This window comes from Gallus gallus, chromosome 2, assembly GCF_016699485.2.
Source record: "Gallus gallus isolate bGalGal1 chromosome 2, bGalGal1.mat.broiler.GRCg7b, whole genome shotgun sequence".
Taxonomy (NCBI): Eukaryota; Metazoa; Chordata; class Aves; order Galliformes; family Phasianidae; genus Gallus; species Gallus gallus.
The window spans coordinates 78425939-78439999 of NC_052533.1; the positions used below are offsets into that span (position 1 = coordinate 78425939).

Genomic DNA, 14061 nt, shown 5'->3' on the forward strand with positions numbered 1-14061 from the left:
CTAAGTATGCTATTTTTTTTTGCCTTTCTCCACAGTTTACAATATGTATTAAAGACTCAGTTATATACCTGTTTTACTTTTTATTCTTCCACATATTATTGCCATGTTGTGTCTCTCAGATTTTCTTTTTTTTTCTTTTTTTTTTTCCAAATTAAATCCAATTGATTTAAGCATAACCAAAATATAATTTCTTCTTTCCTTGAGTGAATGGTCAGTTGTCCTGCCATCAAACTTACTGCCAACTCCTTGGAAATTTGGTGATGTTTTTTTTTTGTGTCTGTGTGTTCTGTTTTGCCCCATCCATTTTCTAAATATCTTGTATATCTGTGTACTATTTTTTCAAAATCAGCTTCTAGTCTATTGATTTAAATAGAAAGATGTAGAAAATCTCGTGTATGCAACACTTAGCTGTTGAACCATTTGTTTCTTTACTGACAGTTCATTGTACAAGCCATGTGATCTGGTTCTTCTTACATTACTGTTTCTCAGTATTCATCTTTCTCTCTGATTTTGTCTGTCTAAAATCTTCTGACTCCAATTTGATTGCATATATGGACATATATTTATTCTTGAAGTTCATTTTTTTTACTAAGATGCTATTTTTAGGCTAATTATTCAATATATTTTTATTTTTGTAAATAAGAGTTATTGTGAATTTTGAATGGTAGAAATATAGGTGAGTACTGATATTCACAGAATCAGGTCTTTCATTAGTAAAGCCCAGTGGCAAAATGAATAAATAATGAATAAATAAATGAGAAACAAAAATCATGATAGAGTTTTTATTCTCTTTGTAATGAGACACGATGAAAAAAAACTATATAGATACATATAAAATACAAAGATTTCTTTTTGCAGTCTCAATTATGTGATACAATGTTCAGCCATTTCAAAAAATGTCACTTAGAAGGTGTTATAAATTTCATCCTCTACCATATCTCTCAGGTTCATCTGCTTGCTGTAGTAAGCGCGTATCTAGAAGCTATAATCCAGCTGTCTTTGACAACCTGGGGATGAGATATATTGTGTTGGCTATGCCTCTGAGAAATTACTGCAGGAAGGATTTTGGTTTGTACAGAGCCTTCTGAAGTATCCTAACTTCCTTGACTGTCTGATGTTTCTCACTGGCATACTTTATCCTTCATCCTTCACCAGCATGACTTGAACACCAGGTTAGTATGGGGCAAGATGACACACTTAGCAGCACCCCCTTCTCCTTTGCCATCTGCAGCAATGAGCAAATGCACAAGAAAATAATCTGTATTCCTATATTCAAGGAATACATTGAATGCATTGAAGTCTTTCTTTTCTGAAATTCCGGTGCTAGGGGACTTTTTTTTCCCATTTATTGTGGTATTTAACCTAGGGGGCTAGGGAGTATGAAATTACATTGAAATATCTTTCCCTTTCCTGAAATAAAGATAATCCTGACATTTCTGATCAGCACTTAAAAGTTTACAACACAATTTGTAAAAAAATGAAACGTTGCTTTCAAAAGGTCTTGAAGCCTACTGAAATCAATCTTATTTGCCAAAAAGCAGAGAGAGCTTTAAAACTCAGTATGCTAACACAGATGTTAATCTAAAAAGGTTCACATATAATTTATTCAATATATTAAATTTGCTATATTTAGTATAATTTCAGAATGTACATTAAAAATATGGTACAAAATTTCATTTCTACCTGCTGAGCGGCTGCCAAGACTGGAAATGCAAGAACATTTTGTTGTTTTACCCCTTCAGCACAATCCAGCATTCAATTTTTAAATGTCCATAAAAAACATAAAAGCCTCAAAATGCCAAACTAGAACATTCAGAACTTTGAAAGTCACGGTGCAATACCTTTTTATTAGTAACTCACTGGAAGCAGGACTAAAACTATTGGTTCTGAGTATATTCAAGTTCTGAGTTACTGACTTCAGTTTCGGAACTGCAGTTTCCTCTATAAACATTTTTCTGTTAAGTGCAAACCAAATGAACATTTTGTGACATTTAGAAGTCTTTGCAGAACACAAACAGGGAATGCACAGATGGGTGGTTTGGTGACATTTAGTAGAGGTCAAATCTTGCGCAGAGCCTAGTGTCATTAAAGTTAACGCAGTAGCCATCCGCTAGGAGGTTCTGAAAGTCTTAGTAACTCTAAATTTTATTATATCAATTCTGACAAAATTTTCAGCAGCTGTTTGTTTGCATAGTCAACAAAATAAGGTAATTAAAACTTTGGCTTAGTATCTATGTCTCTCTTCACTTTTTTATATAGTTTGGGCCATTATATTTGAAAGAAAATTCACTTGACATCAGCTTTGCTCTTGAAGCCATGTAAAGTTTCATAAATTATGTGGGTTAAACATGAAATTATGTATCTATCATGGGAGCTCAGTTTTTATTTAAAATCAAACCCTAGAAAATTCTAACATAATTGGATATTTATTTTCATCTATTTCACACTCCTCACTTTTTAAGAAACCTTAGTTTTCTAACTGTGGATGAACAGTAAAATCTGAACAAATGAAAACACACATATTGTTGTTTCTAGGAGAACTGGCTGTTGCATTTTGTATCTGGTGGCAAGATACTTCAACAAATGTAATCAATTAGTAAATTTGTCCATACAATGTTGCTCTCGTTTGGGCTGCTGGCCTATCACTTGATAGGAGAGCCTAACCAGGCTGCCTGTAGTCCATATAAAACCGTTTTTCTTTTATGATGAGCCAAAAAAGAGGTGTACTAAAGAGAAGTCCCTTTTTAGTACATTCCCCTAGCATTTCCACAGTGGACTGCCACTCTCAAAAGCTGATTGTTTATCAGGCTGGCAAGACAGACAGCTCCAGCAGTAATGGCAGCAAGGTCATGGTTCTATGGAAAGCAAGGAAAATAGTTTGCCTGAAGTATAGGGAAGTATAAATCTTTTGTAAGTGGTTTTTCATATTTACTGTAAGCAGGGATGTCATTATACCAAAGTATGCCTTAAAATTTCTGGTTACCATCAAAACCACTTCTAACACTGCGGTTGCTAATTTGCTGCTAAATGTCTTGTTGGTATACTTCTCTGTGGCTACATTCTCTCTTAGCATTTACTATTCTGACACTTTCTTTACGGCCTCTTTAAACTCAGCTTTTGGAGTCTAGCATCCATGTTCATTGAGATATAATTAGGCAGGCTGCAAGACACCCATGCCAAACAAATCACAACTTTTTGAAGCCGTTGCATTGCTGGACTGATGCAAACAATAAGGCGATATTACTCATGTTTGTTGACATATATTGTTATGATTATTGCCATTATAACTCAACTCCCCGAAGTATTGTTTAAATACATGATATAAGAGATGAAAGCAAACAGACAGTGAAAAAGAAAAAAGGAAATTTCATGTAGTTGTTATTTTTTGGCATCGCATAATTAAACCATCTTCTTTAATGTTATTTTTGCCAGTATCTAATTAGCAGAGCCATCTGCCTAAGAAGTGCTGGACCATCTGTCTGGAATACTGTTCTGTTCATTTTTTGGTTCTTGACTAATTAACTTCTTTCACTATGAAATATAACAGTACATTTTGCTTCTATGCTTTTAAAAAGTCCAGGTATATAACTAAGTGTGCGTGCACCTGTATACGTGTATATGTTATGTGTATCTATGTATCTATATGAATATAGTTATTCCAGGAGATCTGTGTATGCATGTTCCACTAGTGGAGGTGAAAGCCATATGATTATTTATGATTTATAAATATAACTAATAGGTATCTCATCTCATGCATTCAAAGTGACCAGTCCTTGTTTTGATTATATTCATACTTTTCAAATTTCCTTTTTGCATTTAGATATTTGTAGAAAGTGGATACATTAGAATTAAGTACTTATCCTTCTGATTTTTTTTCTTCTTCTATGTTTTTATGTTTGTTTGTTTGTTTTTGTTTGTTTTCTGGAAAATTATAGAATGATTTAGGTTGGAAAGGAGTTGGATTTGATGGTCCCTATAGGTCCCTTCCAGCTTGGGATACTCTATGATTCTGTGACTTAATTTCTTGCCAGAGAACTTAGGCAGTTGTTGTATGTTGGATACAAAGAAAACAAATTGAAAATTAGTTATTAACTGAGAAGGAAACTTACTATTCACTGTTTCCTCATTTTCTTTAATGCTGCTTTAGTATTCTAAGGTATTCAAATAAATCACTTTGATTTCTCTTGGAGCTAATTTCTTTACTTTTATTTGGTCTGTCCTTTGAGAATATGATTATTTGACTTTTAAACAAGTCTCTGTCATTCACCCAAGTGGAGAAGTTATTGAAATACATTTGTTGTTCTAAAGAATATGATTATTTTTAATACTCTAACTTTTAACTTAAGATTAATGTATGCTGCATGTCTATTTTTTTTCATTTTTGAAGATAATAGTTACTTAGATAACTTGAGTTGGAATTTTTTCGCTAGCTGGAATTTCTCCCCTCCCACTCCCCTTGAAAATGTTAGGAGGGAACTCATCCGAAGATTTTGGAGTGTTTTCCTTACATTGGTGGTGTTATGTCCAAAACTCTGATACAACTGAGCTTGTACAAAAAGATACCTGCCATTACTTTTACACTTGTGTTAAAATTTAGACTTCAAGTGTGCACCAAAGCCATGTTTCTGCTCAGTCTGTTTTTATGCCAAATATATTTGGAGCTTTGTGCTTTGTGTATTTTTTTTAAATGAAGAAAACAATGCATGTGACAATTGACTGTGACTTCCTTATCTGATGAAACTGTGTCAAGTTCAGACTTTAGGACTGGTCACACAGTCTGAGATTGGCAGGGCTAAAAATCTCACAGCAAGTTCTTTGAACAGCTCTACTGGTGACTGTCAGATAATTAAGATTTATTTGTATCTACTAGATTGCAGAAGACATTAAATTTGTGGAGGCACTTGAAAGCATGTATTTGATAGCAGGGTTCATGAAAGGCATCCAGCTGTAATTCTATCACCTTCCTATCAGGGACAGAACAATGCTTTAGAATCATAGAATCATAAAATCCTTAGAGTTGGAAGGGACCTTTACAGGTCATCTAGTCCAACTCCCCTGCAATGAACAGGGACACCTACAGCTAGATCAGGGTGCTCAGAACACCTTCCAGCCTGACCTTGAATGTCTCCAAGGATGGGACATCCACCACATCTCTGGGCAACCTGTGCCAGTGCCTCACCAACCTCACTGTAAAAGATTTTTTCCTTATATCCAACCTAAGTCTACCCTCTTTATGTTTGAATGTGTTTGAGCCTTATGAGCTAACCTTTAGCCTGTGTGCATATATTTCTCGTGAAAATGCTCACCAGTAGCTAATGTGCTACCATCTTTAGTTTCTTCAGTATTAATATTCAAATCCTTGTTCTCTCCTTCCCAAGAGCAAAGAAAAGTTTGAATATCTATAATTTGGTTCAGTGCATTTTGTTACCTGCTAAGTAGAATTACAATATTAATTAAAAACAATACACAGAGCACAGGAGGTCATATTTTGCTATATGAAAATTGGAACTACTTCTTAAGACATAAAAAATAATAGCTCCCAATAGGATAAAATTCAGGTACTTAAGTTGTTGTGATAGGGGTTCAAATAATAATCATGGTATGCATATCTTATTCTCTGCACCACTTATCTGTATGCTGTGAAAATATTAGAAAATGGTGCCAAGCAGAAGATGTCATTTTGATACAAGCTATAGATAACAGTAACATTTCTAACTTGAACCTGGTTTTGCGCTTGTTCTCTAAAATACAACAATCTGTATGTGTCAGTCTACTCTTTCAGAATTTAAAGTCTTTATCTTCAACTCACAAAAATCACATTGTTATTATTCTGTTGGGACATTTTGTTTCATCTTTATGTTTTAAAGATTCAGGGCACATTTTTCTCCTGTTGTTTTTCTCCCACATTGAAATGACATTTAACTTGACAAATTTCCACCAGTCTTCCCCCTGTGTATTACTAGTAGACTTTGTTGAATAACTGAATTTCCATTTATTGAGAAACTTGACCAGATTTCCTGAAGATTTAAAAGAAATACTTCCTATATATATATATATATATACACGCACATATCTGTATATATATATGTTTATATGTATGAATGTTGGCCTATACATGCTCTTTTCATTTAATTTGTAATAGAGCATATGTATGTATTATTGAAAATATGAAAGAACCTTAGGGACCAGCCTATAAGACTCTGATCTACCCAGCCTTCTTTAAGTGCCTTTGTAATACACTTCATTTGAAGCCTGCCTTCTTATTGTCTCCTCCAGCAGAGAAAATCAGAGTTATAGGACTATGAAGTATACTTGATGTTAGTGATGGCTCATGGCTTTGTCACTAGTGTGTCTATACTTACTTAGTTACTTCTTCATCTCAGTGCTGAGGAAGACCATGGAGCAGATGCTCCTAGAAGCTATGTTAAGGCAAATGGGAGAGAGGGAGGTGATATGGGAAAGCCAGAGTGGCTTCACGAAGGGCAAGTCCTGCCTGACCAACCTTGTCACTTTTTATGATGGCGTAACTGCATCATTGGACGAGGGAAGAGCCACTGATAGAATTAAATAAAGTCTTTAACGCATAAGTCCCTCATAACATAGTTCTCTCCCAGTCTGAAAGGTAATGATATGATGAGCAGACTATTTGATGGAGGAGGAGCTGGTTACAAGATTATACCTAGAGAGAGGTGGTCCAGAGTTTAATGTCTGATGCAGATTGGTGATGAGTGGCGTCCCCCAGGGATCAGTGCAGGGCTGGTGCTCTTTTTTTACTGATATATATAATTTAGTTTTGTAGTATTTAGTACCCTTATTTACATCTATGCATCCCATGGATGTCAGAGAAGAAAATTTTCTTTCAGTTATGCCAATAATGACATGGTTTTGTGTCCTGTTCATGGAAGTGCCTTGTATACTTTTCTCAGATTTCATGGAAAATTTGAAGAACTGTCCCTTTTGGCTCTTGAGTGTCTTTTCCAAAACATTTCAGTGCTTCAGAGGTGTACTTAATTTGCTTGATTTATGACATAGTATAATTTTCACATTTGACATCTTTTGCCTTCAAATTAGTCTTTTACCACAGTCTTAGCCAACTGAAAGCTGGATATTTTGCCACTGAAAATTGATTTATTGATAAACATTTTATCTTGAATCCATTTTTTCTGTCCTCTTTCTTCCTGCTGTTCATGCTTAACATATTCTTCTCAGTTCAGTTTTGGCAAGAGCATTCCTTCAGATGTTATTTTTAAGCAACTGTATTCGACTAAGTCTTTCTGTCTTGACCTCCTACTGGTAAATCTTGCATTTCTCCAGGCATTTCAACTTTCTGTGTTGTTTAGAGATAATGAATTAATTATCAGATACTTGTATTTAGTGCCATGTAACATGCAAATTTAATGTGTCCTACTGGATTGAGGAACTTAATACTGCTCATCCAAGAGCAGTCTTTTATTATTGGTTGCCATTATAGAGATGAACTGCTTTTTGCATTACAGAACCAAAAAAAGTCAAGTCATTACCGCTTTTTTTTTTTTATTTTTATCTTACATAGTATAAGATACAATCCATTATAAATGCTAGGATCATCATTCACAAGTAGGGTTTTCCAGAAGTTTTCAATGTATTCTCCAACATGCTGTGGTCATTTATATGCAAAAGTAAATGCTTTAAACAGGAAGGCTTGAAGCTGAGGAAGAGAAGTAATGGCATTAGTTTTACAAGTCTTTCTTTTCTGAAATAATAATAATAAAAAAAAGCTCATTCTTGAGCTTGTTGAAAACAAATCAAAAAGTACTACATAGTATACCATGAAGGCATGTTTCCCCTTAGTTTAAATAGACTTTCACCCTATTAATTTTCATTAATTGTAGACTCTACTTTCTATCAGTATAGTCTCCATTGAAAGACAGGTACAAAAGATTACTTATATTAAGTCTGAGTAAATTATCTTCCATTATTTTCTGGTAAATAAAACTGAAAAAACAGTGGTTTCAACAATTAAGCAGCAGTGTTTGGTTTAGTAATCTCATTTCTTCCTAGTAAAATGTAAAATGCTTTGTGACATTTTTATCAAGGGAACAGGTGGATGTGCGTTGTTGATATGAAAGCAAGCAGAGAGATTTAAAATGCACTCTGACTGCACAGCATACACAGGCATTCAAATGTGTGCATGTATTAGCACATACACACCAAGCCCAGGATCTGCTCCACTGAACGGTAGAGTTTGTAAGTCATAGCTGTTGAATGTTAAATATGGAAATAATTGGAATTAACTCAGGCAGTGAAAGTGCCATAATGCAGCCTAGACTTACATTCCTGGCATAAGTCTGTTGAAACAGAAGGTTCAAAAATGAGGATAAATCACTTCTGCTTTGCAGTGTTCCATCTCACTGTTGTCCTGTGGATGCCTGCTTGTTGCTCTTTCCCTTCAGTTGAAGTTTTAGCTCCTCCAATTACTGCTGCAGTCACACCTTGGGAAAATAAAATATCCATTTCATGCTCGAGAGAAAATCTGCACAACCAGCAGCAGTGCACCCTTTCTGACACAAAAAGTCTCTCAGCAGAGCTGACCTCAGCGTGATGCTGCCCACCTCTGCTGGGGAGGAAGAGTCACCCCTTCCCTGTGCTTAGCTGAGTAAGACTGATACAAAAGGGGCTAAACAGCATCAAATGTGATTGTGGTTATTTCTGCTGTAGCTGTAGTTATGGTGAATCATGGGGACAGCCAGTTTCACTTTGGATTAGAAAACTGAAAAACCACCAAGAGTAGAACTACATTTCTAAGGAGAAAAAGCTTATAAGGTGATTATGGCTAGAACCATCCATGGTTAATTGTCAGTGTACCTGAAGCATGTATCTCAAGCATGGGCTTAGTTAGCTGAGTTATATACTTCTGTATTCCCTGCATTTCTAACTAATTTCTGTTGGTTGCAGGCAGTGGAATGGCAATGTGATGAAGCTACTAAAAGAGCCTGTTACAGTAAAGGAAAATCAAAGGTAAGCACAAGACAGTTCTGCTTTAACAAAATTTGTATTTTAATAGCAGGTATAATTCAGTGTATAAATATCTACCTTATACAGTTGTCTCCCAAAGAAAAGTCTCCCATTTCTTTCTGAAGACAGCTATAGAAAAACAGTATGACACTGATGTACTAGCAAAGGAATAAAGAACAATATAGGGAGGTGTGAAGTGAGAGGTGCAGTCACGTGGTGCTGTGATGAAATGATAAAAACAACTGAGTTTCTAACAATTCATTGTATTGACTCTACAATGTATTGTGTGTAATGAGCTGTATTTTCACATCATACTCAGTGCCGTTAATCTCAAATAACTCTCTATGTTCTTTGTAAAGAATTCAATTTATGAGGGCTGTTCTGAAAGTAATGCCTCCTATTTGGCCTATGATATCACAGGCACATGTTGGTGGTATGGCAGTAGCGGTTGAATCTTTCTGACAGTATTCCATTCCATGTTGTTGCCGTGTGACAGATGGCAGCCGAAGGACAGTCTGACAAAATGGTGTCTGACGTGGATGTACAGATGACACAAAGGTGTGTCACTGAATTTCTCCATGTGGAAAAATCACACCCAATGACATTCATCAGCACTTGCTGAATGTTTATGGAGAACAAACAGTGGATGTGAGCATAGTGAGGCAGTGGGTGGTGCATTTCAGCAGTAGCAACAGTGATGTCAAAGACAAGCGATGCTCTGTGCACAACTGTCACATCACAAAATGAAGAGTGTCTCAATGAGCTTATCTACACGAATTGGCAGATTAAAGTCAGGGAATGTGCAGAGCTGAATAGTGGCTTCAACACATTGGAAGTGATGGTGGCACGTGAGTTAAAACATAAGGGAAAAACACAGAAGTACATCAAGAGCAATAGCAACAGAAGAATGTGCTTGTTTTCAGAACTCACGTTCAGTAGAACATATCAGCCTATGAGATTCATTCACAAAAGTCATAAAGAAGCACAACAAAGCAAAAAATCCCAACAAAACAAAAATTCTCAGTCCCACAAGTTTTGAAGTACGTATTCCAAATGTTCATATCTGCTAGCTTTCTAGTAAAGAATGGATCTCTTCTTCTGCATAGTCTGTATGTATAATCAGTGACCTTTAACTTCTCCCATCAAGCAAAATATTTCATTTCCAGCTATTCTTAGTAAGTTTTGGAAAATAATGTTGCATTATAGCCTTTGCGTATCCATTTTCACTTGAGTTTGAAGAAGAAAAATGGTTTCACAACTGGAGCGTGGCCATGCTATACCACGAGGATAGAAAAAGAATTGCCAGGAAGTAAAAAAAGTGGGTATAGGGAATATGCAGTGTAAATCTTCATGCACGGAAGATTATTGTCTTTGCAGAAGATCATCTGTCACTATAGATATGAGTTTATAACATTGAAAAAAGGCATTAGGGATGGTATTGCCTTTTTTGTTATTCTCCTTTCCCTTTTTTGTCATCCCAGTCTTGGAAACATGTATTTAGGAGTTGCTGATAACTAGCCATTAATGTGTGAGATTTACTAGGTCTGTGTGGCAGTTATTAATAGCTAGAGAAAAGGAACAGGCAAGATTTTAATTAAAAATTTCTAACCTGTATGAAGGCTTTCATGGCAGAAATAGATGATAGATGAGTATGCTGCTTACTTGTTAGCTTGTGGAGAGAAAAGGAAGAACTTTGGGGACCTCATATTTTAAGCAAATGTTTCATTTTGTAAATTGCTATTTCTACATAGAATGTTTATGTTTTCTCATGTAATGTATCCTTGAAGCCTTCAGCCTTATCTTTCAGGTGACAATACTAAAAGTAGAGAACATGCCCAAGTGACAATATAGTATGACAGATGTCATTGATCAAAGTGCACACAGGGTAGAAACTATCACAGTAGAAATACAGTGTATAACTAAAAGTTTATACCTCTGTTTTACAGTGATTTTTGGAATTTAAAACAATGAGAATAGCATTCAGCTCTGAAAGTCACAGTGTCTGCAGTGACTGTAATCTAACGTGATGGATGAAAGTAATGGTAAATTTAAGGATGTAGTAGTGTACTTTGAATTTCCTGTTGACAGAACTGTTTGTGGTTTGATATGCACACTCAACTCAACATTGCTGAAGCATGTTATTAAATAATTCTTGCTCAGAGAAGCACTCAGCACTTGTGAAATGTACTTAAGTATAGTGCATTCATCCAGATTTTCATTCATGCTCATCATGCTCTGTTGTATAAGTGATTTGAAGTTATGCCTCCCTGTAAAATAGTATATATGCTATTCCGATAAAAGCCTCCAAAAGTTCAATAAGTGGACTTACAGGAAAGATTAGACATAGGGAAGAGGTTCTTTACTCAGACTCTAGAGGGTAGTGACACACTGCAACAGGTTGCCCAGAGAAACTGTGGATGCCCCATCCTTAAATGCATTCAAGGCCATTTGAACACCCTACAGGTTTTTACTAGAATAGCTTATATAATACTGTACAGCAAACACAGTATAAAGTGTTCGGGCAACCTGATCTAGTATAAGATGTTCCTGCCCCCACTAGTGGGGCTGAAACTAGATAATCTTTAAGGTCTCTTCCATCTCAAACCATTATTTGATTCTATGATTGCTCCTTAGTATCATCACTATCTGAGTAAAGATACATTGTTTGATTTGGATCCGTAACCTCTTTCCTGTTTCACCATCTAGAAGATAAATGCAGATCTTAGATTTCATTACAACCAAATGTGCTTATTGTCATGATCGGGCTTTAAAAAAAATATATTCATCTATCTATCTATCTATCTATCTATCTATTTATTAATTAATTTATTGTGGTCTTTTTCTTTGAACTTTTCAAGTCTCTTACCTTCACTGGTATGCTTGAGATTAAAACCAAACTCAAGGCCAGAGAAAGTATAACCTGATGATGTTTATATTTTACTGCCTTATGCCCAAGACTAAGAGAAGTTCATGACAGAGGATATGCTTAAGAGCCACACTCTTTCTCTTAGGAGAACATATGCATACAAAGAAGGAGAATATCTGATTTGTGGCACACTCCTCTTTCTGGTCAAACCACAGCAGCCTTCAAGCCTTCACTTGGGCGGAGGAGAAAGAAAAAAAAAAAAAAGAGCTATCAGACCTGGAGAAATTCAGTCCAGTACTACAACAAATTGCACTTCTTCAGTGAAAATCCCCTGAGAGAGACAATTCCAATTGCTGCTTTGCTGTATAAATAGATCCAGCCCCAGCTGGGGAGCTACTGGATGTTTTGTTTCCATGAAACTTGTGAGAGCAACTTCAGATTTCAGGGCAGAAACATGTGTGACTGCAGAAAAGGACAGGAAAGACCAGAGACAAAATACATATGGCCAGCCCAGACTGTGGTAAGGGAGAGATGAGGATTACAAGGATGGCTGTGAGTAATCTCTCATTCAAATCCTTGTTTCTCTTGAAGCTCTGCTGACCACAGACCACTATGGGGGCAATAAGTTCAAGCAGCAAAGATAGAAGTCAGTTTGCTGATGGCATGCTCTGAAATCAGAAGCCAGCTTTGAACCCTAAAGCAACTCTAGCAGTTTTGAGATAATAGTTAGTTAAATGCAACTTTGTTCTTGTTATTGAGAAAGAAGTCGCATGGAATTTTTGCCCCTAGCTGTTAGCAGTAGTTGTTGTTCTGAGGTTTATGCGTTAGGAGCCAATGACGGGAAAGAGATGGGGAGGAAAATATATAGGGACATCCATCATGTCTGACAGTGTAATGCACACTTGACTTTTGAAGTCTGATGTTTGTTACTGAGACTTTGTACATTTATCCACCAATTTAAACAGTTGCTTAAAATAACTCCTGGAGTGAGCCAGACAAACCAATGTCCTTGTAGCCATCATGCGTTAGCATTTAAGTCTAAAATGCCATGGTGAAGAGAATAAATTTGTCAGTTTTGAATGGCACTTGTGATAGGAACACGCAATAAGAAAAGATATAAAAGCAAAATGTAAAAAAAAGCAATAAATAAAGCAGAAATTAAAAAAAATAAAAACATCTTACTCATTGGTTATTTAATATTGCAACAGCTGTGTGTATTAGCTTCTGAACTTACTATAGAAGTATTTAAACTTTAAACCTATTGTGTTTAAAATGTTTGCCTGTGCAACAAACATTGCTGAAAATGGATAAGCGACTGTAGCCAGGTCATCCTTGAACTGTCAAACTAGTATTAAAATTAAATAGTGACCTCACCTGCTTGACCACTGAATTCTTTCAAATACCTGTGGTTTGTTTCAGGTGTGCTGATATAAAGTAGACAGTACATGCTAAATGGTTTTCTTTCTTTGAAAGACAGTCTTTTGGGATAGTAAGAGAATCCATGGCAAAGAAATCAAGATATGTAAGATAAAACTATATACACTTTCGGTTTTAAAATCCTTTGTGTTCTATAACATGTACCTCTTTTTTTGTAGACCTAAAGATGAAAGCTTGACTCCAAAGCTATAAAGGTGATTCTGAGCAATTGAACTGGCTAAATAAGAGTCCCTTTTCTATGTTTTTTTTTGAGTGATGAATGTTTTATTCATAACTATTGTTTTCAGTTTGTTGTATGAAGAAAATAGCCAGTTAAAGAAGTCATTTATTTCAGCTTTGATTTTGTTGTACTACGTAGCCAACAAAAATGAGATATATCTTACTTGTGCTGTTGCACTCTGAATTGTTACAAAGTTAGTACAAGACTGGGGAACATTAAAGAGAAACATCTTGTGAATCTCAGGAATGTCAGAGTTTAAAAAAATTACATTATTTTTGAACAGAAGGAGTGGGTGATGAGCATGCAAGTAATTTGGGAATGGCATTATTTCAGGGAGCTCTAGAATATGAAGAGGAGAGGTTGGATGGGTTGTAATGTCAGAACCCACTTATTTTTTCCTACACTTACATTCCAGGGCTTGCAGCAAAGGGCAGGATGGAAACAGTCCAAAGAATAAAATACTGTGTTTATTTATATGAAATACATTATGTGAAATAATTGCTTTTTAAAAAGACTTACTGCAGTTCCATGCTCTGTCATATGA

The 14061-nt window shown here is 35.7% G+C and overlaps 1 protein-coding gene across 18 annotated transcripts in view; it reads left to right on the plus strand.

Annotated features, from left to right (window-relative positions):
- Positions 1 to 14061, plus strand: part of SEMA5A (semaphorin 5A) — a 332072-nt gene that overhangs the window by 177634 nt on the left and 140377 nt on the right. For all 18 annotated transcript variants that reach the window (XM_040695738.2, XM_046926696.1, XM_046926710.1 and 15 more), the window contains one exon: positions 8935 to 8997. In XM_040695738.2, the coding sequence (XP_040551672.1) occupies positions 8935 to 8997 (63 nt within the window). The remainder of the gene's footprint in view (positions 1 to 8934; positions 8998 to 14061) is intronic.